This window comes from Trichomycterus rosablanca, chromosome 7 (genome assembly GCF_030014385.1).
Source record: "Trichomycterus rosablanca isolate fTriRos1 chromosome 7, fTriRos1.hap1, whole genome shotgun sequence".
Taxonomy (NCBI): domain Eukaryota; kingdom Metazoa; phylum Chordata; class Actinopteri; order Siluriformes; family Trichomycteridae; genus Trichomycterus; species Trichomycterus rosablanca.
In genome coordinates this window covers 1,715,389-1,743,257 of record NC_085994.1, presented here as the reverse complement: position 1 = coordinate 1,743,257, position 27,869 = coordinate 1,715,389, and the positions used below count along the sequence as shown (strand labels likewise).

Below are 27,869 nucleotides of genomic sequence, written 5' to 3'. Positions count from 1 at the left end.
AATTTCCTTTTCTTTCAATTTAGTCTTATCCAATCACCCCAACCCAACTTGAAGAGGGCCGTGCGTAACACACACACCCTCAGACACGTGTGCAGCAGCCGACCGCTTCTTTTTACCTACATGAGGCGAGTTCACACAGGGATCAGTATCACGTACTGCTCTCCATCGTTCACAGGCTCTGTGCAGTACCTCGACCAGCCAGCAGGGGTCACACGTGCAGCAGCACCGAGGAATACCTTCAACCGTTCCTCCTAGCCTGAGAGATCAGCCAATCATGTCTGTGTAGGCACCCAGCCGGCCGATAGTACAGCTATGATTGGAACTCGAGAGACAAATACACACACACTCAAATCATACAACAAAACTGATCCCGTTTTAACTTTTATTTATTCATTTCTCTCCTTTTTCCCCCGATCCGTCGCTGCCGCCACCGCTTCTTTTCACCTACCAGGGGCGGAGTCTCACAGAGCGCAGTATCAGCTTGAACTGTGCGGGCACCTCGACCGGTCAGCAGCACTGAAAAACCTGCTTTAATCTTGTTAAAAGTGTCAGAAATATGTGGACACCTGACCATTCCAAAACTACGGACATTAATATGAAATCCCCCCTTTCAAAATAGCAGACAGACTTTGGAGTGCGTCTGTGGGAATTTAGGCCTACTCAGGCACCTAGGAGCGATCGATGTTCCAATTCATCCCAAAAGTGGTCACTGGAATTGAGATCAGTTCACACACATGCCCTGGTGTCCACGTATTTTTGAGCACATGGTGTATCAAGACTACGGAGGTGTAAACCGATGAGAGATGAAACGAGCTTTAATCTGATTGACCGCCGATCGCTTTGATCAGTCTGTAAATCCCTTCGTAACCCTGATTTAACGAGCGCGGAACTGACGAAGAAAGAGGAACGAGGATAGCGAGATAACGAAGTTTGGACCCCGTGCGAGTTTAGGGAAGGACTCCGAGGGTCCGAGCGAAGTCGGGGTTTGCACCTGAGAATGACGCCGTGTGATCCGGTGTGTCCGAAAGTGTCCGATCATTCTGCTTCAGTATTATTATGAATATTATTGTTATTATTGTTATTATTATGGTTCTGGGATGAGACTCATCACCGAGGTCAAAGTTCATCATTCTCCATTTGCTTAAACGCCTCCAGGTCCTCCTGCCAATCAGCCATAATAGAGTCCGCTGATTGGTTGGCAGCGTCGGCGTCCTCTACGGGCTCGTCCATCGCGGTCACGGTGGCGTCCTCCTGTCCTACAGGCTCCTCGTCCACTGCACGTTGCTCCGCGGGGGTGGACTGTGATTGGTCGGGTGTGGGCGAGGGGGCGGGGTCGGTGTGGTCCTCTGTGCAGCAGTCTCCTCCCACCTCGTCCTCAGTTTCTTCAGCACCTGAGAAAACAAGCATTAGCTCAAGCACCGTTTTAGTATGTTATACAGCCAAAAGTATGTGGACGCCACGTCTGATTACGTGTTTCAGTGTTAGATTCACTTATATAAAGTAAACGATAAGCTTCCACCTTTGTAGCAGAACTCGTGTGTCCAGAATGAGCTCCATGAAGACGTAATTTGGCAAGCTTGGGGCAAAAAGAATCTAAATATTGTGGAAAACCTTATCAAAGGAGCGAAGGCTGTTATAGCCACAAAGCGCCTCCAATGAGACGAACTGTTTGATATGACACGGTAAAAGCAACTCAAGCCGTACGATCAACGCTTAACGTGAAAAATAAAGCTTAACGTGGCTTCTTGTACTAAAACAATGAGCGATGAATTTGGGCAGTACAGAGCGCTTATAACCAGTACAGAGCTCTTATAACCAGTGCAGAGCACTTATAACCAGTGCAGAGCACTTATAACCAGTACAGAGCACTTATAACCAGTACAGAGCTCTTATAACCAGTGCAGAGCACTTATAACCAGTACAGAGCTCTTATAACCAGTACAGAGCGCTTATAACCAGTGCAGAGCACTTATAACCAGTGCAGAGCACTTATAACCAGTGCAGAGCACTTATAACCAGTACAGAGCTCTTATAACCAGTGCAGAGCACTTATAACCAGTACAGAGACACTTATAACCAGTGCAGAGCACTAATAACCAGTGCAGAGCACTTATAACCAGTGCAGAGCTCTTATAACCAGTACAGAGCACTTATAACCAGTACAGAGCACTAATAACCAGTGCAGAGCTCTTATAACCAGTAATAACAGAGAGAGGTTTAGTTCCTGTGTGGTACTGTTAGTACATTCAGACACGTTACACTTTATTTAGTTGAGGCTTTTTGTGGATTCAGCACCTGGAGCTGCAGAACCAGCACACGTGAATCTGTTGATGCATGCTCAATAATCCAGGTACACAAATCCACAAAGTTGAATCACGTCTTCTTATCACCAACAGCTGATCGGTGCTTTTTACATAAAAACCAACATCTGTAACAACAGCACAAATCCCCACAGATAATCTACACGCTCCACCATCATGTTACTGCTCTTAACTTTCTTTATACAACACATCCTCGGCTCCCAAAAACTGGTGGAAACGCGGGTCGGTTCTCTACAAAACACCAAGGTTCCAAGAAACCTGAACAGAACCGGTTCAAGAACCAGAACCAGAGTTCTTTCAGTGGAAGAGAACACTTAGAGATGGGTGTTCACATACTTTTGGCCCTTTAGTTTACATTTGGACAGATAACAAGATGGGCAAAGAAATGAGTCACGGTGGCACAACAGCTACGCCTACTGTCCGGTTAGGGCCCCAGCCCGAGGCCCTTCTCGACAAACCATGGAGGAATTGTGAAGGGGAACTGGAAATGACTAAATTCAGATGGAAAGGGGTAACTTACAAAAATGGTCAGCAAAACACATTTTGTCTAGCCCATCTATCGATCTAGTCGTTTCCAATTTCTAATCTGAATGAGGGGAGCCGGATCACCCCCCCCCCCCCGACACGTGTCCAATCTGCGCCACTTCTTATCACCTGCCAGTGTTGGGTTCTCACACAGAGTCGTATCGCGTGCGGAGAGCCACGCTAAGCTCCGTGTGACCCGGAGATGGTATATCACAGAGGTAAGAGACCCAGTTCAACCTTCCCTCCCTTAAATACGGCAATACGCCCCATTGTGTTCGTGTGGGTGCCGGCCAGGTCGATTGTGCTGCTAAGGTTCGAACGCCACCCGGGCATCCCTAGCAAAACACATATCGGCAGTAACAGGTTCCTGCAGTTAAAAACAAACAACAGGCCACCTTAGACCCCGTATTTCGTAACCAACTGCATTAAGGTGGAAATCCGGAGCCCTTTCAAGAGCATAGAAATAAAGAATGAAAATGAGGAAGAAAAGAGAGAAAACTTGGACTACTTACCGCCATCCAACAGGGCGCCCGGCAGGGCTTTTCCCTTAAATATAGCGTCTGCTCGTGCACAGAAAAAAGAGAAAACAGAGACAGAACATGAAGAGTCACAGTTAGAAATATAATAAAGACTAAAGCAAACAGCAGGAAGGAGAAGCAGCCAAAGAGCACAAGAGTCATTCCAGAATCATCTACACCCATCAGCCAGAACATTAAAAGCACCTCCTTGTTTCTACACTCACTGTCCATTTTATCAGCTCCACTTACCATATAGAAGCACTTTGTAGTTCTACAATTACTGACTGTAGTCCATCTGTTTCTCTACATGCTTTGTTACCCCCCTTTAATGCTGTTCTTCAATGGTCAGGACCCCCACAGGACCACCACAGAGCAGGTATTATTTAGGTGGTGGATCATTCTCAGCACTGCAGTGACACTGACATGGTGGTGGTGTGTTAGTGTGTGTTGTGCTGGTATGAGTGGATCAGACACAGCAGCGCTGCTGGAGTTTTTAAACACCTCACTGTCACTGCTGGACTGAGAATCGTCCACCAACCAAAAATATCCAGCCAACAGCGCCCCATGGGCAGCGTCCTGTGACCACTGAGCAGCAATAGATGAGCGATCGTCTCTGACTTTACATCTACAAGGTGGACCGACTAGGTAGGAGTGTCTAATCGAGTGGACAGTGAGTGGACGCGGTGTTTAAAAACTCCAGCAGCGCTGCTGTGTCTGATCCACTCATACCAGCACAACACACACCAACACACCACCACCATGTCAGTGTCACTGCAGTGCTGAGAATCATCCAGCACCTAAATAATACCTGCTCTGTGGGGGGTCCTGACCATTAAAGAACAGCATGAAAGGGGCACAGAGCCCTGACCTCAGCCCCACTCAACTAAGCACAAATTCCCAGTCTTGTGAAAAGCCTTCTAGCTGAGACGATCACACAGAAGTCACTATTTTTATACCAACAAGCTCATGCTCAGGTGTCCATATATGTTTGGTCATACAGTGTAAAATCACTGGTCAGTTTATTAGCAACACCCCACTAAAACTCGAGGCTCCAGCCCAGCCTCAAGGCTCTGAGGTCGCAGGTGTAACAGGGTACGTTTAATGTGTAACGGGTGTCATGTCTCACCTCGGTCTCGTGCTTTCTCGCTGAGCAGCACCTCCACCTCCCTGTGGTCCTTCAGCGCCTCCAGCAGGATGTTCCCCTCCTTGTGAAACAGGAAGAGAACGGGCAGAGTGACATCGTCCGTGCTCCGCCCGTCTCCTGCCATCTGGAACAGCGGCGCCGTGTCACTGCTGCTGCCCTCGTTATCATCTACAGGGGGAAAACACAGTGTCAGACACGTACACAGTTTGCTAGAGTTATTAAGCCTCGATCGTGCATCCCTCAGGCACACTTGCACCAGTGATACGTGGTACCGTGATGCCACCCGTGCAACAAGTCGAGTCGTGAAATCTCCTCACTACTAAATATACCACACTCGACCGTCAGTGCTGTTATAACAAAGTGGAAGCGATTGGGAACGACGGCGACTCAGCCACCAAGTGTTACCACGTAAAATGACAGGGCGGGTCAGCGGATGCTGAGGAACATAGTGCACAGAGGTCACCAACTTTCTGCAGAGTCGATCACTACAGACCTCCAGACTTCACGTGGCCTTCAGATCAGCTGAAGAACAGTGTGTAGAGCTTCATGGAACGGGTTTCCATGGCCGAGCAGCTGCATCCACGCCTTACATCACCGGATGCAGTGGTGTAAAGCACGCCGCCACTGGACTCTAGAGCAGTGCAGACGTGTTCTCTGGAGTGACGAATCACGCTTCTCCATCTGGGTTTGGTGGTTGCCAGGGGAACGGTACCTGTCTGACTGTATTGTGCCGAGTGTAAAGTGTGGTGGAGGGGGGGATGATGGTGTGGGGGTGGTTTTCAGGAGTCGGGCTCGGCCCCTTAGTTCCAGTGAAAGGAACTCTTAATGCTTCAGCGTACCAAGAGATTCTGGACAATTTCATGCTCCCGACTTTGTGGGAACAGTTTGGGGATGGCCCCTTCCTGTTCCAACACGACTGCGCCTCAACCTGACCTGCCCCATGAGTCCTGACCTCGACCTGATAGATAGAACACCTTTGGGATGAATTAGAGCGGAGACTGTGAGCCAGGTCTTCTCGTCCAACATCAGTGTCCGACCTCACAAATGCGCTTCTGGAAGAACGGTCAAAAATTCCCATAAACACACTCCTAACCCTTGTGGAAAGCCTTCCCAGAAGAGTTGAAGCTGTTATAGCTGCAAAGGGTGGCGACATCATATTAAACCCTGTGGATTAAGAATGGGAGTCACTCAGGTTCATATGTGTGTGAAGGCGGACGAGCGAATACTTTTGGCAGTATAGTGTAGATTTTTAAGGAATTTGTCCGTGCAACGTGGATCCGGGTGAGAAACAATCTATCATTTAAAAGCTCTTCGCTCACCGATGACGATACCCCCGATGGCTCCGGCCTTCTGGATGTTCCTGGCCTTCTCTGCGAACATGCACTGACCCCTCTGCAGCAGAGCGATCCGACCGGCTACGTAGTCAGCGTTGCTCAGCTCGGAGCAGCCCGTGTAGGGCTCGGCCACCATCACGAACCCTCTGACCTGAGCGAAGAAGCAACGGGAGAGTGAGAGAGCCGGCCAATCACAGACATGGACATGTCCAAGAGCTTTCGAATGAAATACTGTATATATGATCTGACCAGATGAGCTGGTTTTAAGGGTGATTGTGAAGCACTCAAGCAAAATCGTGTCACAGTGGAGACACAAACCCAAAGCTGAGCGACGGACATGTACGGAGAGACACGCTACGCTTTATGTGACCCTGATCGCTCCCCCCCCACCTGTGTCCAGATCAGCCCTGAAGATTGCGAATTGCAGCGGCAGCGAGGGTAAACCCAGTCCGACCTTCCCTTCCTCAAAAACTACCAACTACGATTGTGTGGACACCCGGCCAGGTCGGTGGCTCTTCTGGGATTCGAACTTACGAGTTAAAACCCTCCGTGTGTGGCGATCGGGCTTTTCCCTGACCAGCCACCCCCTTCGCTCACAGTAGACCCGAAGCCGTTTGCACTGCCCCCGGTCTGAACAAGTAACGCGCCACTTCTTATCACCTGCCAGTGGTGGAATCACACACAGAGCCGTATCATGTACGGAGAGACACGCTACGCTTCAGGCGACCCTGACCGCTCCCCCCACCTGTGTCCAGATCAGCCCTGAAGATTGCGAATTGCATTAAGGGCAAACTCCCTCCCTCCCTCAAACACACCCAATTACGCTTGTGTGGATGCCCGGCCAGGTTGGTAGCTCTGCACCACGCCTATTCTGGACAAGAAACGGGCCACTTTTTATCACCTGCCGGTGGTGAGTTCCAACACAGAGCCACACCACATACGGAGAGACACGCTATGCTCCATGTGACCTCTGTGAGATCCAGATCAGCCCCGAACCCGTGAGCCTGAACACTCTGCGCCGTAAATGACTCAGAAAATGAATAAGAAAATGAATGGCTAAAAAAATCGGCCCTACTGACCCCCAGGTTGCTTTTCGAAAGGTCCGTTCCGAACTGCGCGGGTCCGGCGGTCAGTACCACTCTCCCGAAATAGGGGTGCGAGATGATCTGCACCGCACGGGGAGGAAGCTGCTCTTTTTGCTGCTGGCTGGACAGCTCCATCATCTCCTGCATGAAGCGCATGCCGTCCTCGGCGGCCACCGCACTCACCGCCTGCACACACACACACACACACACACACGTTTAGATTACAAAATAAAGTCCTGTTTTGAGGACAGAAGGGGTGACAGGTGGAGGACTCACCTGAGCGGCGTGTTGTACGAGCTGCACTCTGCCATCCTTCAGGTGGATCAGAGTCACCCCCATCCTCCTCAGGAGCTCCAGGTGCTCTGGATTATTGGCCATGAAGTCCTGAGCCCTCAGTGGAGCTCGACCCAATCCTGGCTCCCTGAAACGAGGAGGCCAAGCAAATTATCAGGGGACTAAATTTATTTTCTTGCTAGACACTCAAAAAAAAGTCGGGACGGAGCAAAATAAGAATAAAAACTTATTGTTTTGAAGTATTGAACTAACACCATTCTGAAATAGGTACCAAATGAGGTAGGAACGTTTCTCATGGCAAGATTTGTGATCTTTCACCATCTACTGTACATAATGTTGTGTAAAGATTCAAAGTATCTGGAAAAATCTCAGTCCGTGTGCAGAGAAACTGTGTGTGACCCTCGAGTCATCAGACAGCTCTGCACTTCATACAGTCCGCCGCTGTACATCAGTTCTAAGCAGAAACGCTTTTCTAGACTCAAGATGGACCAAAAGACAGTGGAAACGTGCTGGGGTCAGATGGGTTTCTAGTAGGGGTGGGCGATATGGCCTTTAAATATTATCAGGATATTTTGGGATATTTTTGCGATAACGATATTCACTCGCGATATATAAGAACACTTTTTTAAAAAGTTTATTTTAAAAACACCTTTGTTTTGCAGACACTCATCTAAGGTACAAATGTTACTAAATGTACATTAAATTAAGCATCACTTCCAGTAGGGCTGGGCGTTATGGCTAAAAAACTCATATCTCCATATGCTTTTGAGAAGTGGTGACACACGATACGATATAATGTAAAGTTAAAGTACAATGGCAGGCCACAGCCCGTATTTTACCTTATATTGTTTATAAGTTCTCTTAAAAACACAAAACATTGTAGTTCTGAGTTACAGTGTTTATATTGTGTATTATTACAGGCTGTATTTGTATTCATATTGACAACATTTATATTAAACAAACCAGCAGAATCTCACAATCACATTTCTGCTTCGTTTAACTTCAAATAAATGAGCATTAAAAAATCCCGAAAACATTTAATATTTGATCATGCTTTGCTATCATTGCATAATGAAAATGTGTCTGTCAATTATTCAACAACCAATGAAGAGAGAGCTTGAAATTCCGGTTCATACATCTGAATCTCTTGAATGAGTTGTTTGCCCACAGAGTCAGCTACACGAATGAATCTTTACCACAGATAAGAGCACAGTTTTCTTATTCGATCTCAATGAATAATTCATCTGAAGAGAGTCGTTTCTAACTCATTGACTCAGTGATTCAGTTTCCATGCTCATACGCAAAGGAAAGCGTTCCGCTTAGCGCTTTAGTGTTTTAAACGTTCTCAGATGGTAACCTGTGTGTTCTGTTCGTTCACTGACTGATTATTTCACTGTTACGCGCTTGAGAGCGAGTGACGCACGTTTAGGGCTGCAACGATTAGTCGACGTAATCGATAACGTCGACTATAAAAATGTGTCGACGTGTAATTTCATTGTCGACGCGTCGTTATTATTGCGACGCGCTAAAGGGACAGCAGGGGGCGCAGCATCGCTTCCATGGCACAGCGGGGAGTTTATGAAGACAGAGAGGCAAAGATAAAGAGACCGAAACTTTCCAAAGTATTTCAGGAGCATTTCAGCCAAAATAAACCAAAGAAACGAGCTGAACGCTACAGACACTGCAGAGCAGAGTCGTGGTTTCACGTCAGCAACACGGTGATGCACGAGCATCTGAAACGCGAGCACCCTGCAGCCGTGATGACCAGCGTTATTCAGGACAGGTAAATTTTTACACCGCCTCATTCTTTAACCAACGTACTGTAGCTAATGTTTGTTAATGTTAGAGTACCTGTCGGAAAACTTCCTAAGAGATCGCTATTTTTTAGGTTTGATAGCTAAGCTAACGCATTAAGTGCAATAGTTAATCAGTGATTTATTAGGAGTAACGTTTTATAACTTAACGTTATAGCCTAACGTTATTTTTTGCTCACGTTGATGAGAGCATTCATTCTAAATAATAAAGCCTCCTCCACTTAATGATAGCTAGTTAGCTCAGTAGATAATTCAGTTCAGATATTTAACCTGTTATGGTTTAGTTGGCATAGCCGGTGCACTATCTGTAATAAACTATGATACACAGCCTTCAGTTTGTGATCATTAATACAGCTTTCTCTTTTGCTCTTTCTATTAACAGCACTAAGCAATGGAGTGTGGATGACTTTGACCAGAGGAGAGGTTCATGCACGGCTGAGGTCCTCACAGACAGCATTCACATGTTTCTCAACCACATGTTATAAATGTTTTTGACTTCCAGAGTGATAACTTCTGAAACATAACAGCTTCTAATGCTGCCCAAAGCTTTCTTATTCAATTGAATTTTTTGTGTGATTGTGTATTAATGTTTCAAATATATTTGATTAAACTATCAAGCTTAAGTTTCATATTCATGTTTCATGGGTCATTGTTTTCATTTGATATTGGAACTTAAATAACATAACAGAGTTTTGTTATGTTATGGCAGAGATGGAGGGTATGACATAAATAATCGTTGACTAATCGAAAAAAAAAAAAAAAAAAAATAATCGTCAGATTAGTCGACTACTAAAATAATCGTTAGTTGCAGCCCTACGCACGTTTGCTAACGATATCGCGATATGGCAAAAATCATATCGAGTTTACAACTATACCGGTATTATCGTGAACGATATTATATCACCCACCGCTAGTTTCTAGTGCCAAAGACAAAAGGACCATCCAGACTGTTATCAGCGAAAGGTGCAAAAGTCAATGTCATTGCATAGGGGTGCATCAATACCCGCTGAATAAGTTTCTTTAAAATGTGTGAAGGCTACATTGATGCTGAGGCTTATATTGGAATTTTAGAGACAAAAATATTGGGACACCCTGCTTCACATTTATATGAAGTCTGGTGGTCATCATGCCTGGGTGTGGCTACAAAATTGAACCTAACTGTGCATTGAATTTGGTTAACTTGTTGATTCAATAGCTTAAGGGTGCAATTACAATAAACAGCATTTTTCCTTCCATAAATGTAATCAGGAAGCTCCAGTATTTGATTACATTTACCAATCAACCGTAATCGAGTTCCGAGTCTTACCGAGGGGGTGCAGGTCGCGGACAACTTTTGTCCACCGCGCTCCTGATTGGCTCCCGAAAATTCTGTGGGTAGGAGGGATCGGGGAAAAGAAGGCGTGTGTTGGGGCACGTCCACTCAAAGTTCGAGTCATCTAGCTCTCCCGGGGCCTGTCCAGAGGGTGAGAGGAAAGGAGAAAGCAACATCAATCGTTCAGGTAGACACGTATGCAAAGTCTGTGACGATATATTGGTATCACAATGTACTGTAATATATACAAAAGTATTCGCTCGTCTGCCTTCACACACACATGAACCTGAGTGACTCCCATTCTTAATCCACAGGGTTTAATATGATGTCGCCACCCTTTGCAGCTATAACAGCTCCAACTCTTCTGGGAAGGCTTTCCACAAGGTTTAGGAGTGTGTTTATGGGAATTTTTGACCGTTCTTCCAGAAGCGCGTTTGTGAGATCAGACACTGATGTTGGACGAGAAGGCCTGGCTCACAGTCTCCGCTCTAATTCATCCCAAAGGTGTTCTATCTATCAGGTTGAGGTCAGGACTCTGTGCAGGCCAGTCAAGTTCTTCCACACCGAACTGGCTCGTCCACGTCTTTATGGAGCTTGTGCTTTGTGCACTGGTGCGCAGTCGTGTTGGAACAGGAAGGGACCATCCCCAAACTGTTCCCACAAAGTCGGGAGCATGAAATTGTCCAGAATCTCTTGGTATGCTGAAGCATTAAGAGTTCCTTTCACTGGAATTAAGGGGCCGAGCCCGACTCCTGAAAAACACCCCCACACCATCATCCCCCCCTCCACCACACTTTACACTCGGCACAGTACAGTCAGACAGGTACCGTTCTCCTGGCAACCGCCAAACCCAGACGGAGAAGCGTGATTCGTCACTCCAGAGAACACGTCTCCACTGCTCTAGAGTCCAGTGACGGTGTGCTTTACACCACTGCATCCGGTGATGTGAGGCTTGGATGCAGCTGCTCGGCCATGGAAACCCGTTCCATGAAGCTCTACACACTGTTCCTGAGCTCATCTGAAGGCCACATGAAGTTTGGAGGTCTGTAGTGATGGACTCTGCAGAAAGTTGGTGACCTCTGTGCACTATGTTCCTCAGCATCCGCTGACCCGCCCTGTCATTTTACGTGGTAACACTTGGTGGCTGAGTCGCTGTCGTTCCCAATCGCTTCCACTTTGTTATAACAGCACTGACGGTCGAGTGTGGTATATTTAGTAGTGAGGAGATTTCACCACTGGACTTGTTGTACAGGTGGCATCACGGTACCACGCTGGAATTCACTGAATTGTCTGCATGCCGAGGTGCTCGGTTTTATACACCTGTGGCCATGGAGGTGATTGGAACACCTGAATTCAATGATTTGGATGGGTGAGTGAATACTTTTGGCAATATAGTGTATGTAACTAGTGTATTGACACCCCAATGGGACAGCAAGCTGCCACCTCTATCAGTCAGACAGTCTCTTGGCCGAAGCCCTGCGATGGACTGGCACTCTCTAAACAGACTCTTACTGTGGTTTGGTGGAGTCTTAACGCCTTTTGCTTTTTAGTTCGTAAAACTGTGGCAAGGTGTTCCTGTAGAAATTTTAATCAAGCATGAACAACTCCAGTATCCTGACCATAGCTCTGACCATTACCTCAGCGACCCGGAGTGGAGAGTGGAGACTGCTATCGCTGCAATTGGGAGCAGGGGCCTGATACCATATTTATACTCCTGATTTTGAAATGGTATGTCCAACAAGACTGGTGTCCGTATACTTTTGATCCTATGGCTGTGATTGAACAAGGAGTTTAAAATGCGATTTTTAAAGACTGTAGAACTGTAGGCGGTACCGTGGAGTTGCCCGCAGGGGGCGAGGGTGAGCGGGGCGCAGTGGAGAGCGAGAGCGGGAGCAGGTGAGCCTCGGTGGTGAAGACGTAGTCCTCCACGTCGAAGGACAGGTCGTCCTCCTCGGCGAACAGCAGGAACAGGTACTTAAACATCTCGGCCAGGAAGAACGAGTCCATGCTGGGAAAAGAGGGGAGAGAGGGGATGTGAACCAAAGACCTTCTACCAACAGAAAACCAGACGCTCCACTTCTCACCATGACTAAAAGGTCTGGGATTTGAACTCACAGCCTTCAGGTCACGAGTGCAGAACATGTTCCTTACCGGTCCTCGTGACTTCCCGTCCTCACGTCCTTCATGGCAGCGAAGCCACAGGGAACACGGGCGAAGCGGTTCAGGTTTTCCATCACGGTCCGTCCCACCTCCAGGTAGTACGGGTCCCTGGTGGCCTAGAACCAATAACATACTGACTGTATACACTAAATACATGGACGTGTTCTATTCCGATCGAGGTGTAAACGTGGACGCGTTCTATTCCGATCGAGGCGTAAACGTGGGCGCGTTCTATTCCGATCGAGGTGTAAACGTGGACGTGTTCTATTCCGATCGAGGCGTAAACGTGGACGCGTTCTATTCCGATCGAGGCGTAAACGTGGACGCGTTCTATTCCGATCGAGGCGTAAACGTGGACGTGTTCTATTCCGATCGAGGTGTAAACGTGGACGTGTTCTATTCCGATCGAGGTGTAAACGTGGACGCGTTCTATTCCGATCGAGGTGTAAACGTGGACGCGTTCTATTCCGATCGAGGTGTAAACGTGGACGCGTTCTATTCCGATCGAGGTGTAAACGTGGACGTGTTCTATTCCGATCGAGGTGTAAACGTGGACGCGTTCTATTCCGATCGAGGTGTAAACGTGGACGCGTTCTATTCCGATCGAGGTGTAAACGTGAACATGTTCTATTCCGATCGAGGTGTAAACGTGAACATGTTCTATTCCGATGGAGGCGTAAACGTGGACGCGTTCTATTCCGATCGAGGTGTAAACGTGGACGCGTTCTATTCCGATCGAGGCGTAAACGTGAACATGTTCTATTCCGATCGAGGTGTAAACGTGAACATGTTCTATTCCGATGGAGGCGTAAACGTGGACGCGTTCTATTCCGATCGAGGTGTAAACGTGAACATGTTCTATTCCGATCGAGGTGTAAACGTGAACATGTTCTATTCCGATCGAGGTGTAAACGTGGACGTGTTCTATTCCGATCGAGGTGTAAACGTGGACGTGTTCTATTCCGATCGAGGTGTAAACGTGGACGCGTTCTATTCCGATCGAGGTGTAAACGTGGACGCGTTCTATTCCGATCGAGGCGTAAACGTGGACGCGTTCTATTCCGATCGAGGTGTAAACGTGGACGCGTTCTATTCCGATCGAGGCGTAAACGTGGACGCGTTCTATTCCGATCGAGGTGTAAACGTGGACGTGTTCTATTCCGATCGAGGTGTAAACGTGAATATGTTCTATTCCAATCAAGGTGTAAACGTGAACATGTTCTATTCCGATCGAGGCGTAAACGTGGACGCGTTCTATTCCGATCGAGGTGTAAACGTGGACGTGTTCTATTCCGATCGAGGTGTAAACGTGAATATGTTCTATTCCAATCAAGGTGTAAACGTGAACATGTTCTATTCCGATCGAGGTGTAAACATGGATGTGTTCTATTCCGATCGAGGCGTAAACGTGGACGCGTTCTATTCCGATCGAGGCGTAAACGTAAACATGTTTTATTTCGATCGAGGCGTAAACGTGGACGCGTTCTATTCCGATCGAGGCGTAAACGTGGACGCGTTCTATTCCGATCGAGGCGTAAACGTGGACACGTTCTATTCCGATCGAGGCGTAAACGTGAACATGTTCTATTCCGATCGAGGCGTAAACGTGAACATGTTCTATTCCGATCAAGGCGTAAACGTGGACGCGTTCTATTCCGATCGAGGCGTAAACGTGAACATGTTCTATTCCGATCGAGGCGTAAACGTGGACGCGTTCTATTCCGATCGAGGCGTAAACGTGAACATGTTCTATTCCGATCAAGGCGTAAACGTGGACGCGTTCTATTCCGATCGAGGCGTAAACGTGGACGCGTTCTATTCCGATCGAGGCGTAAACGTGGACGCGTTCTATTCCGATCGAGGCGTAAACGTGGACGTGTTCTATTCCGATCGAGGCGTAAACGTGGACGTGTTCTATTCCGATCGAGGTGTAAACGTGGACGCGTTCTATTCCGATCGAGGTGTAAACGTGGACGCGTTCTATTCCGATCGAGGTGTAAACGTGGACGCGTTCTATTCCGATCGAGGTGTAAACGTGGACGCGTTCTATTCCGATCGAGGTGTAAACGTGGACGCATTCTATTCCGATCGAGGTGTAAACGTGAACATGTTGTATTCCGATCGAGGCGTAAACGTGAACATGTTCTATTCCGATCGAGGTGTAAACGTGAACATGTTCTATTCCGATCGAGGCGTAAACGTGGACGCGTTCTATTCCGATCGAGGTGTAAACGTGAACATGTTCTATTCCGATCGAGGTGTAAACGTGAACATGTTCTATTCCGATCGAGGCGTAAACGTGAACATGTTCTATTCCGATCAAGGCGTAAACGTGAACATGTTCTATTCCGATCGAGGCGTAAACGTGAACATGTTCTATTCCGATCGAGGCGTAAACGTGAACTTGTTCTATTCCGATCGAGGCGTAAACGTGGACGCGTTCTATTCCGATCGAGGCGTAAACGTGAACATGTTCTATTCCGATCGAGGCGTAAACGTGAACATGTTCTATTCCGATCGAGGCGTAAACGTGAACTTGTTCTATTCCGATCGAGGCGTAAACGTGGACGCGTTCTATTCCGATCGAGGTGTAAACGTGGACGCGTTCTATTCCGATCGAGGCGTAAACGTGGACGCGTTCTATTCCGATCGAGGTGTAAACGTGGACGTGTTCTATTCCGATCGAGGTGTAAACGTGAACATGTTCTATTCCGATCGAGGTGTAAACATGGATGTGTTCTATTCCGATCGAGGCGTAAACGTGGACGCGTTCTATTCCGATCGAGGCGTAAACGTAAACATGTTCTATTCCGATCGAGGCGTAAACGTGAACATGTTCTATTCCGATCGAGGCGTAAACGTGAACATGTTCTATTCCGATCAAGGCGTAAACGTGGACGCGTTCTATTCCGATCGAGGCGTAAACGTGAACATGTTCTATTCCGATCGAGGCGTAAACGTGGACGCGTTCTATTCCGATCGAGGCGTAAACGTGAACATGTTCTATTCCGATCGAGGCGTAAACGTGGACGCGTTCTATTCCGATCGAGGCGTAAACGTGGACGCGTTCTATTCCGATCGAGGCGTAAACGTGGACGTGTTCTATTCCGATCGAGGTGTAAACGTGGACGTGTTCTATTCCGATCGAGGTGTAAACGTGGACGCGTTCTATTCCGATCGAGGTGTAAACGTGGACGCGTTCTATTCCGATCGAGGTGTAAACGTGGACGCGTTCTATTCCGATCGAGGTGTAAACGTGGACGCGTTCTATTCCGATCGAGGTGTAAACGTGGACGCGTTCTATTCCGATCGAGGTGTAAACGTGAACATGTTGTATTCCGATCGAGGCGTAAACGTGAACATGTTCTATTCCGATCGAGGTGTAAACGTGAACATGTTCTATTCCGATCGAGGCGTAAACGTGGACGCGTTCTATTCCGATCGAGGTGTAAACGTGAACATGTTCTATTCCGATCGAGGTGTAAACGTGAACATGTTCTATTCCGATCGAGGCGTAAACGTGAACATGTTCTATTCCGATCAAGGCGTAAACGTGAACATGTTCTATTCCGATCGAGGCGTAAACGTGAACATGTTCTATTCCGATCGAGGCGTAAACGTGAACTTGTTCTATTCCGATCGAGGCGTAAACGTGGACGCGTTCTATTCCGATCGAGGCGTAAACGTGAACATGTTCTATTCCGATCGAGGCGTAAACGTGAACATGTTCTATTCCGATCGAGGCGTAAACGTGAACTTGTTCTATTCCGATCGAGGCGTAAACGTGGACGCGTTCTATTCCGATCGAGGTGTAAACGTGGACGCGTTCTATTCCGATCGAGGCGTAAACGTGGACGCGTTCTATTCCGATCGAGGTGTAAACGTGGACGTGTTCTATTCCGATCGAGGTGTAAACGTGAACATGTTCTATTCCGATCGAGGTGTAAACATGGATGTGTTCTATTCCGATCGAGGCGTAAACGTGGACGCGTTCTATTCCGATCGAGGCGTAAACGTAAACATGTTTTATTCCGATCGAGGTGTAAACGTGGACGTGTTCTATTCTGATCAAGGTGTAAACATGGATGTGTTCTATTCCGATCGAGGCGTAAACGTGGACGCGTTCTATTCCGATCGAGGCGTAAACGTGAACATGTTTTATTCCGATCGAGGTGTAAACGTGGACGTGTTCTATTCCGATCAAGGTGTAAACATGGACGTGTTCTAATCCGATCAAGGTGTAAACATGGACGTGTTCTATTCCGATCAAGGTGTAAACATGGATGTGTTCTATTCCGATCGAGGCGTAAACGTGGACGCGTTCTATTTCGATCGAGGCGTAAACGTGGACGCGTTCTATTCCGATCGAGGCGTAAACGTGGACGCGTTCTATTCCGATCGAGGCGTAAACGTGGACGCGTTCTATTCCGATCGAGGCGTAAACGTGAACATGTTCTATTCCGATCGAGGCGTAAACGTGAACATGTTCTATTCCGATCGAGGCGTAAACGTGGACGCGTTCTATTCCGATCGAGGCGTAAACGTGAACATGTTCTATTCCGATCGAGGCGTAAACGTGGACGCGTTCTATTCCGATCGAGGCGTAAACGTGAACATGTTCTATTCCGATCAAGGCGTAAACGTGGACGCGTTCTATTCCGATCGAGGCGTAAACGTGGACGCGTTCTATTCCGATCAAGGCGTAAACGTGGACGCGTTCTATTCCGATCGAGGCGTAAACGTGAACATGTTCTATTCCGATCAAGGCGTAAACGTGGACGCGTTCTATTCCGATCGAGGCGTAAACGTGGACGCGTTCTATTCCGATCGAGGCGTAAACGTGAACATGTTCTATTCCGATCGAGGCGTAAACGTGAACTTGTTCTATTCCGATCGAGGCGTAAACGTGGACGCGTTCTATTCCGATCGAGGCGTAAACGTGGACGCGTTCTATTCCGATCGAGGCGTAAACGTGGACACGTTCTATTCCGATCGAGGCGTAAACGTGAACATGTTCTATTCCGATCGAGGTGTAAACGTGAACATGTTCTATTCCGATCGAGGTGTAAACGTGAACATGTTCTATTCCGATCGAGGTGTAAACGTGGACGCGTTCTATTCCGATCGAGGTGTAAACATGGATGTGTTCTATTCCGATCGAGATGTAAACATGGACGTGTTCTAATCCAACTGAGGTATTAGAAATACCTTATACAGGAAGTAGGTGCTCTCTGCAAACTCGGGCCTCAGAGGATGCTGCGCCCAGTGCACTCTGAAATCTGTGGTGAACGCCTAAATCAAGAGAAGCAGAAATATTGAGCTTAAGAATGCTTCAAAGAGCTATTTTTTTTTTAATCACAACATACATGTGAAAAGAAGCAGTCGGCTACTGCATGAGTCGGAAATTTCTGGACATCTGCACCTGCAAAAAAATGAACCGTACCTCAGGAAGGAAGTTGTGTTTCTTGGTGACCTGATAGAGCATTTCATGGGTCTCTATGGCTGGTCGAATGTCTCCTTTGAGTACCTGTAAAAAAAACACTCAGGGTAAAGGCGCATTCACTCCAAAATGAAGCTCATTCAGTGAAGGTAAAAGAGGAGGAGGATGGCCAGCAACAGGATTCATGGATACAATTTGAGGAACTATGAAACCCTGGCGGTGGGTTTGGACCTCACCTGCAGACCAGGGAAGAAAGCCAGCAGAGAGTCCATCCAGGTGCGTGCGGGCAGCAGGGGTTTGTGTATGTGCACGTCCAGTAACAGCGGAGGCTGGCTGATGTACTTCATTATGGATGCATAGTGCTGAAACAGAAAAAGTGGAGAACGAGTCAGGGCGCATTCACATGAGAAGCGCTAAAACCGCTGTTTCGGGGAGGACTGTTCCTCTGAGAGATCTGGGCACATTAGTGGCATCATAAGTTGTGGACAGTGTTTAAACTAGGGCCAGTAAACGAGATAACACCCAACCTTAAGTGTTTATTGCTTTTCCTGATTTTAGCATGTCCAATTGTTACCCAATTGCGTTTTGCTTCCTCTCTACTGATGCTGACCCCCACCCAAATTGAGGAGAGCGAGACCGTCACACGCCCCCTCCGACACGTGTGCAGTAGCCGACTGCATCTTTTTACCTGCATGAGGCGAGTTCATATGCCGATCAGCTTTTTGCACGGAGAGCCACACCCTGATCAGCATTATTCCTCGACTCTGTGCAGATGCCATCAACCAGCTAGCAGAGGTCGTTATTCACTCAGTTATGAGTAATATTTTACTGCTGCACCACCCCAGCGCCCATGTTTATTGCTTTTATATAAGATTAAATCAAAGTGTTGGTAAAAATAGAACAAATAGCATAATTTCTTTGACCAGAAATATACACTATGGGGCCAAAAGTATTTGGACACCCGACCTTGAGCTTGTCGGACGCCACATCTCAAAAACAAATGGTTTTAATACACAGCGACCTCTGTGTGATCTTTTCAGCTAGAACAGCCGTTCTTCTGAGATGGCTTCTCATAAGACTTTAAAAAACTGTATGCCTGTGGGAATTTGTGCCCAAAGATAAAGCAATCAAGCATCAGTCGATGTTCCGGTTCATTCCAGAGCTGTTGAGTGAGGCTGAGGTCTGAGGTTTCTTTAAACCGAGCATGCTTTGCCCACATACTGTTTGAAGTGTAATTTGTTTATTGCAACGCATGAATTTAACAAATAAAATAAAAAATACTTTTGTCCATAAAGTGCAGCTCCATGGTAAACTGTTGGTTATACTGCAAAAACGAGTCGACAGGGGGCGCTGATGTTACGTTTTTCTCATTTAGCGTTCCTTTCGTTCTCTTTGCTCTCTGATTGATAATAAATGTGATCTTGACCATCTAATGTGCTTAGAAGTGAAAAAAGCTCCATAATAAGGCATTAAGACATAAAACAAATAACTCTTATATTATAAAATAAGTTATTACAGATATTACGAAAGTAAGGAGATGCTTACGATATTAAAGCGCTGGAGAAACTGGTCGTCCCCCAGGAGAACGTAAGCCTTCAGGAGGTACTCGTAATACGAGTCGATCCCAGCTCCGACTCCGCTGTCTGCCGTGACACAGATAACACGATAATGTATGAAAATAAATCCAGCAGGTTTATCAGAATAAAGGCGCTGTACAGAGCTGAAGGCCTCACCTCGCCGCACCCACTCTCCAGAGTGGATGTTAATGGTTGTTCCCACGAGGTTGCTGTTCCTCTGTCTCTTCTCCCACAGGAAGTCCAGAGCTCTTCTCGCATGGGTCTGGAGGTTACACAAATAAAGCCCACGGATTACATTGATCGCACCACCTCAGCTCAGGCCAAGGAGAGACGCAGACTAGCACCACATGTGTTAAGGTACTGGACTAGTAATTAATCAGAAGGTTGCCGGTTCAAGCCCAACTACTGCCAGGTAGCCACTGTTGGGCCCTTGAGCAAGGCCCTTAACCCTTAATTGCTTAGACTGTATACTGTCACAGTACTGTGTCACTTTGGATAAAAGCATGTACTCCATCCTCACTCACTCACTGTCTTAACTGCTTATCCAGTTAGGGTTGAGGGGGTGGGTGCTGGAGCCTATCCCAGCTTTTCAATGGGCGCAAGGCACACAGTAACACCCTGGACGGAGCGCCAGTCCATCACAAGGCACACACACACACACACACACACACACATTCTCCTATAGGGCAATTCAGTGTCTCCACTTAACCTGACCATGTTTTTGGACTGTGGGAGGAAACCCACGCAGACACGGGGAGAACGTGCAAACTCCACACAGAAAGGACCCGGACCGCCCCGCCTGGGGACCGAACCCGGGACCTTCTTGCCGTGAGGCGACAGCGCTGCCCACCGAGCCACCGTGCCGCCCCTGCTAAATGCTGAAAATGATAAATGATGTGACCCACGTGGCTACCCAGGTGCCAGGTCGGTCTCGGAGATCACGCATCGCAGCAGACCGATCCCGCAAGTGTATGTGAACTTCTGACCACATCGGGACCAAACCTACCTCAAAGGTGGGGTCCCCGGTGAAGCGGCTCAGGGCGGCAAACTCCAGTATGATGGTGCCAGCGCATGCAGTGCAGGTGTCCGTCTCCGTGCCGGTCCGTGTCTCGGGACCCTGAACTCCGTGCCGCAGGTTAACCTGAGAGGACAATCAACATAAAAAGCGTTCTGCATAATCTACAGTCAGTACCAGTTGTTAATAATATTCCTGTCAGCCCTTTCATCGCTGTGCCAAACCTTTATCAGCTCCACTTACCATATAGAAGCACTTTGTAGTTCTACAATTACTGACTGTAGTCCATCTGTTTCTCTGCATGCTTTGTTACCCCCCACAGGACCACCACAGAGCAGGTATTATTTAGGTGGTGGATGATTCTCAGCACTGCAGTGACACTGACATGGTGGTGGTGTGTTAGTGTGTGTTGTGCTGGTACGAGTGGATCAGACACAGCAGCGCTGCTGGAGTTTTTAAACACCTCACTGTCACTGCTGGACTGAGAATCGTCCAACAACCAAAAATATCCAGCCAACAGCGCCCCGTGGGCAGCGTCCTGTGACCACCGATGAAGGTCTAGAAGATGAGCGACTCAAACAGCAGCAATAGATGAGCGATCGTCTCTGACTTTACATCTACAAGGTGGACCGACTAGGTAGGAGCGTCTAATAGAGTGGACAGTGAGTGGACACGGTGTTTAAAAACTCCAGCAGCGCTGCTGTGTCTGATCCACTCATACCAGCACAACACACACTAACACACCACCACCATGTCAGTGTCACTGCAGTGCTGAGAATGATCCACCACCTAAATAATACCTGCTCTGTGGTGGTCCTGTGGGGGTCCTGACCATTGAAGAACAGGGTGAATGGGGGCTAACAAAGCATGTAGAGAAACAGATATACTACAGTTAGTAATTGTAGAACTACAAAGTGCTTCTATATGGTAAGTGGAGCTGATAAAATGGACAGTGAGTGTAGAAACAAGGAGGTGGTTTTAATGTTATGGCTGATCGGTGTATATGAGTGTGAGTGTGTGTACTTACTCTGGGATAAGGCAGGCCACTGCTGGTGTTGAAGGCGGGCAGCAGTCTCACTCCTAAATCTTTAGCCATATGCAGAAGCTCATCCTTGTACCACTGCATGTGCTGACCTCCATCTTTCAGCATCACAGCCATGGAGTGTCCTCCCAGCAGCCCTCTACACACACACACGGTAAAGCATCGTAAAGCTGTAATTATTCAGTCACTTGATTATGTGTTAGTGTGCACCTTGGATGCACTGAAGCTATTACTCGAATTAACAAAGTCAGTGCATGACCTACTTATCACTATTTATAGCATATTTACTATTTATAAGTCCTGTATGAGATTGCAGAGGTTAAGTACAGAAAAGTTCCCATCCTGATGGCGAATAAAACTGATGTAAGTACTTTAGAGGCTAGACCTTAACGGGGCGCACAGGTAGTGCAGCAGTCTAATACTCTTGTCCGAAAACGCAAAGTTACTGGACTGACCACTGCAATAGTGACCTCTTCTGTTCGATCAAGGTGCTGGAACGAACGGTAAAGAAACACTTGAGGAATAGCGTGACCCTCCGTGCGCTGTACGGCTCCCTACGAGAGACCACACCTGACTGTTGTAATGAAGTGGTCTGCAGTTTTGCACTCAGCCAGTTGTAATAGGGAGGAAGGATACAAAATGCATAATCAATGAATAAAAACACATATCTACAAGTATCTACAAGTGTGCAATAAGTGTCAGGTATTGTTCTCCCAGGCTGCGACTGATAGTACTGTTTTCTTTTTTACTTCATTATAGTAAATCATATTACCATCTGATAAGGTAAGAAGTCTTGGTGCTGTCCTGGATAACCAGCTGACTTTCTCTCCTTATATAGCCAACATGACAAGAGCGTGTCGGTTCCTCCTGTACAACATCAGGAAGATTCGTCCATTTCTCTCCAGGGAAGCTACTCAGATTCTGGTGCAATCACTTGTAATCTCACAATTGGACTACTGCAACTCCCTCCTGGCAGGAGCTCCCATGTCCACTATTAAACCCTTACAGCTCATTCAAAATGCAGCTGCCCGTCTGGTTTTTAACCAGCCCAAACACTGCCACATCACCCCACTGCTGCCACATCACCCCACTGCTACGTTCTCTTCACTGGCTTCCTGTAGCTGCACGCATTCAGTTTAAAACACTGACGCTCGCCTACAAAGCCAAAAAAGGACCAGCCCCAAGCTACCTTCGTGGCCTAATCAAACCCTGCTCTGTACCACGCAACCTCCGAGCCTCTAGTCTCGCTCGACTTGAGCCTCCATCCAGGACTAAAGGAAGACAAGCATCAAGGCTCTTCTCTGTTCTAGCACCCAAATGGTGGAACGAACTTCCTCTGTCTGTCCGAACATCTGAGTCTCTTGCTGTCTTTAAAAAACGATTAAAAACCTTCATCACCTTTTTACTAAACACTTAGGCTGACTTGTACTTATTTACTAACATTTTATTCCAATCTTTTTATTAAAAAAATAAAAATAAATAAATAAATAAAAGCCACTTTGGTTCTAACAGGTTTAGGCAGATTTGTGTTCTTCGACTGTTGTTTACCTAAACTTAAGGAATGAAATGTTCACTATAGAAGCACTTCTGTAAGTCGCTCTGGATAAGAGCGTCTGCTAAATGCTGAAAATGTAAATGTAAAATAGTGTCTTTGTGACACCAAGGTCCACAAGAGCGCCAAAATTCCATCCCATGTGCATTTGAAGTGAAAAATAAAGCAAAAGATACTCATTAATCCCAACATCCAGCCACACTGTTGTACCTGACAAATAAGGCTCTAAATCGCACTGAATATTCAGTCAATAATGAACTAAGTATTGGATTTGTAGCCCAATACTGCTGCTGGAATCCAGGGTGTGTTCCTGCACTGTTTCCAGTGATTCCGAACCAGCTGGACCCGCGCGGCGCAACCCTGACCAGGATCAAGCATTGGTGAAATGACATTATAAACAAACTATTAACAAAGTATAGTTAAACAATAAGGAATTGAAAATGACTAGATATTAATAAAAGAAACTTCAGTGGAATTTTGACTGGACGGCACAATCCTGTAGAAAACCCTCCCAGAAGAGCAGAGCCTGTTATAGCTGTACGATTCTGGACTGGGATGGTATTAAGCGGATGGTAAGACATTAAAATAAAACCACATTATATACGAGCCACCGGACTGTTTACTGTGCAGCACGATGTGTGTCGTGTCCTATCAGAAGTACAGACACGCACGTCAGTTACTATCTTACCCCAGCACTCGGATATTGGTCTCGAAAACGGACACGACGATGTCGTTGTCCAGTCGAACGTCCTTCATGACTTTCCTCACAGCGTCTTCGAACTCCTTCGTCTTGTTTAACAGCTGCAAAGATCAGAGCAGGGTTAGCTGTGGGTGCTAGCAGCCGGTCGGGTGTCCACACAGACATGCTTGGCTACGTCTGGGGGAGCTACTGGGAGGCTGTCACAAGCCCGGGTACAATAAGGGAAGCACTGGGAGGAGTATCAACTATAAAAACGGACCGGTATTTCTACATTCCAAAAAAAAAAAAAAAAAGTTGGAGTGTTACTCACCGCAAGAGTGTCCAGAGTGTCTATGAGGGTGAGAGAAAACCTACACACACACACACACACACACACACACACAAGCAGAATTGAAAACTAAATTAATTTCTGTTTGTCAGACCATAAAGTTTAAAGCATCACTGATCAGTTCAGATGGTCTAACACTTCATTACTCTGAACCCAGGACCATTTCTGAGCTTGTTTGGGAAAGAGCATCATTAATGAACTGTTAACCCAAGAAACAAGTCCTGAGCGTGGGGAAAAACGCTATACCAATAAAAGTGATGATGATGAGCCTTTCACTTCATCATAATCGTTACCGCTCACTAATGAAAACATGTCAGACTCCCTTGCTAAAGCCCCGACAGCTTATGAAACTCTTTGCCTCTTTAACCAACCAAGCCCGGACAAAACGCAACAGGTGTAAGTGTGTGCATGTGAACTTGCTTTCCAAGAGCGTCATCGATGTCCCCTCGACTGGGCTCCAGACCTCGTACTCGACCCCGACACGTCAGAGGCATGAGCTCGTCTGCTGGATACGCATGGTCCTGAGAAAGAGAAAGACGGAGACAGACAGAGAAAAAAGAAATAAGATATGATGGGCTTGGTCTGTAGGGAGGGAAAGGGGATGGATTTCAGTGCCGCTGTACAGTCTGGAGGGCTTAGCGTGTCTCCCCGTATACAATGCAGATGCTTTCCGTACGTGGTACGGCGCTGTGTGGGAACCCAAATCGGGCAGGTGAATAAAAGTGGCTGGCAACTGGATATGTGTAGGAGGGGGCGCATGATAGTCTACAGCACTCCTTGGCCAAAACAATCAGGAATAAAAAATGACTAAACAGATGTACCTTGTCCCCTAAACTTGAAATCTTTGAAACTCAACACCATTTATCGAGAAATTTGTGCCCTTGAACTCGATTCAAAATAAAGCTTAACGTGGTTTAATGTAGTAAAAGAAGGAGACAGGAGCACTAAACTTCTCTTCATTATTACTGCTCATAAGTTCCTCCACTAATCACATTCCTCACTCGCTGTTTTACTACAATAAGTCACTTCTCATGTGAATGCGCCGGTGCTGAATGGAATCAAGCATCTCCACCACTAAGAAGCGTCAGGAAACAATAAAGAAGTAAAACTAAAGTGCAGCTTTTATTGTATTTTTATTGATGTGTAACTGTTTGTAATTGTATTTCAGTGTGTTTATATTATATTTGTGTTATTTTCAGTGTTTAAGTGTCAAAAACAACCTCATTATTTTACATGAGACTAAAATATCTGCAGCTTCACGGGACCATGGACGCATTAACAGGTTTCCCAAACGTCCTTATGGGGAAAAATACCTCGAAAGTCAACGTCTTTAAAACCCGACGCCGCTCCCAGAACCGACTGACGTCGAGTTTCAAGGTACCGCTGTACTGGGAGGAAAGGGGAAAATCAAAAAAAGTGGGCACTGGATGGACACAAATTCACACTGACAAATTTTGAAGAAAACCTATAATAATGTGCATGGATTTGAATTGAGATGGTAATACTATTAGTCAACATACTTTTCGCCATATAGTGCACCCCTTAGAATTAATTATATGAGAAAGCTGACCTACCATGTAATTTTGATAAGCATGGTCAAACATCTCCACCACTTGGTTCCTGTTTGAAAACACAGCCATGTTAGTACACACACACACACATAGACAAACCTACGGTGTATTGAGGCAGTAATTTAGGACAGGACTCGTACCTCAGTCGGAGCTTCTCCTCCTTGCTCATGCTTTGCGAGGGCCGGACGGAGCAGCCGAGCAGCAGCAGCAGCACAAAAACAAGAGGCTGCATCATCACTGAACCAGGCACCCGAAACCACAAGGGAACACTTTTTCACAACGTAGAGTCAGAACTGGTATCAAACCATGACTGAATGGAATCCTGTAGCTGCCCAGTTCACACGCCGATTGAGCACCAGAGATCAGCCTCATCAAACTCGTACACAGCACGACCCTAGTACAGGTTCACCTGTCAATGTATCATGCTGTCAAGGCTCCTCAGTCAGTCAGTTTGGTTAGAGCAAACAGAGCCTGTTTAAATTAAATATTCTTATCTGAGAACTTCAACACACCCGGCTGCCTCGTCACCGCACGGCTAAACCCGGACCTTCCAGAGCACCTCGGGTTGGACACCTGACACGCTGGCATTTTCAGAAAACGCACACAGCAGACATGAAATAACACATTCCCTTCAAAACAACACAGATGGGATGATAATACATACAAATGATTTGATCCTGGGTATGATATGATCTATTACTTCAGGGGGAAAAAACAGCTCTTTATAGAGTAAACAATTCTATTCCTTCAAATGTGAATATTCAGTCCAAACAGGGCTGCTCCTTCAACAGCAGCATTAATCAGATGGATCTTTTAAATGCTACTAAACAAGAATCAATGAATGAATCATATCAATAAGCAAGAATATGAAGCTTTTGACTTTGTTACAGACTTAGATTTATAACCAGTGCATTCATTTATTCATTCATTAATAATAATAATAAATTAGCGAATAAATCAATAACTCAATTAACCAATCTGTCAATAAGCCACCACAGGAAAAAAAATATATATATACATATATGGTTTTGCTTTAATCTATTTTGTGCAGATCTGTTAAGGATTATATACAACCCATTGACACAATTAAGCTCTCAGTGAATCAATAAGTGAGCCAGTAAATTAATTAGTCAATAAAAAAATGATGTTTAATCAAATACAACAAGAATTAGGAGCTTTTAGCTTCATGTACTATGAAAGAAGGTCAACCAACCAATCAATCATTCACATGTAGGCAAAAACAGCCAGCTATAAGGAATGTAAATGTAATGTAAACTTAAGTCCGCGATACCGGTTAAAACTCGATTAATCGTGCAGCCCTACATTCACCTCCCAGCCTACACTGCTTTCTGATCAGATGCCAACCTGGCACATCAGTATAACAACCAAATATTCTTCTTTCTTCCATTCATCCCAACCTGAAACAAAGCTAGACCTTGTAAACAGTCGGTCTGTTCAATTAAATCAACAATAAACGATCAGAAAACCGAAAGTATCTGGACGGATGAGAAACTGACAGCTCGCCTGCATTGTTATTAGCCAGCTGTTGTAAAGAAAACAAACAGATTAGCCTGATTGGTTTAACCAGAGTTCAGCCATGGTACTCGAATTATATTTAAATATATTCCAGAATTGTTAGGTTGTCTTTTTTTTAGATGAAATTCTGTCTTCTGTCCAAGTGTTGATAACGGCTGTGAGTAGTGTTAGCAAAGCGGCTAACACACAGAGCAGTCCTGAGCAGTTCCAGCTAAGAACTCAACCTCCATATCCGGGGAACACACGCCCCTATACGTCACAGCTGCTTTTCCGAATAAGTACATAAATTAGTGTTAGTTTTAACATTCTGGTACGTCTGTTAATGATGATATATGCTGTAAAATATATTTAAATACAGTAAACGTTTATGTATTTTGTATAAAACCGTTACATTTCTTTTGTAGTCCATTTGTAGTTCACTTGTCGAACTACAAATCCCATGATGCACCTGGTAGTCCTATCATTAGTGATGTGTCGTTCGGAAATGAGTCGGATCTTCAAGTTAAAGTTAGCATCAAGAATTAAGTAAATAAATAATAAACTACTACATTGTGTTTTGGTTTATTCTCAGATATGATTACTGTATGAATTAAAGTTCCAA

At 46.2% G+C, this 27,869-nt stretch overlaps 1 protein-coding gene across 2 annotated transcripts; it reads right to left on the bottom strand.

The window, feature by feature from the left end:
- Window positions 1–368: 368 nt before the first annotated feature.
- edem3 (ER degradation enhancer, mannosidase alpha-like 3) lies at window positions 369–26,648 on the bottom strand. Of its 2 annotated transcripts, XM_062998823.1 has the most exons (22): window positions 26,245–26,648; window positions 25,873–26,141; window positions 25,736–25,781; window positions 24,582–24,682; window positions 24,144–24,183; window positions 23,822–23,934; window positions 21,567–21,720; window positions 20,531–20,665; window positions 19,681–19,786; window positions 19,493–19,590; window positions 18,184–18,309; window positions 17,951–18,034; window positions 17,716–17,799; window positions 12,499–12,623; window positions 12,181–12,355; window positions 10,342–10,487; window positions 7,204–7,348; window positions 6,922–7,113; window positions 5,828–5,993; window positions 4,491–4,676; window positions 3,359–3,406; window positions 369–1,391 (listed from the first exon to the last, which is right to left on the bottom strand). In XM_062998823.1, the coding sequence occupies exons 2-22, from the start codon at window positions 25,965–25,967 to the stop codon at window positions 1,117–1,119; spliced, it is 2,640 nt and encodes an 879-aa protein (XP_062854893.1). In that variant the 5' UTR covers window positions 25,968–26,141; window positions 26,245–26,648; the 3' UTR covers window positions 369–1,116. The 2 variants fall into 2 exon arrangements, with proteins under 2 accessions (XP_062854893.1, XP_062854894.1); XM_062998824.1 differs by lacking the exon at window positions 3,359–3,406 and having other exon boundaries at window positions 26,245–26,647.
- Between the last annotated feature and the right edge of the window lie 1,221 nt (window positions 26,649–27,869).

Excerpts from the sequence above, each read along its gene's own strand:
- edem3 (XM_062998823.1), bottom strand. The coding sequence starts at position 25,967 with ATGATGCAGCCTCTTGTTTTTGTGCTGCTGCTGCTGCTCGGCTGCTCC. Across the intron at positions 25,782-25,872 it reads GAGGAGAAGCTCCGACTGAG|GAACCAAGTGGTGGAGATGT; the intron begins GTACGAGTCCTG and ends GTTTTCAAACAG. Across the intron at positions 1,392-3,358 it reads GGGCGCCCTGTTGGATGGCG|GTGCTGAAGAAACTGAGGAC; the intron begins GTAAGTAGTCCA and ends TTGTTTTCTCAG.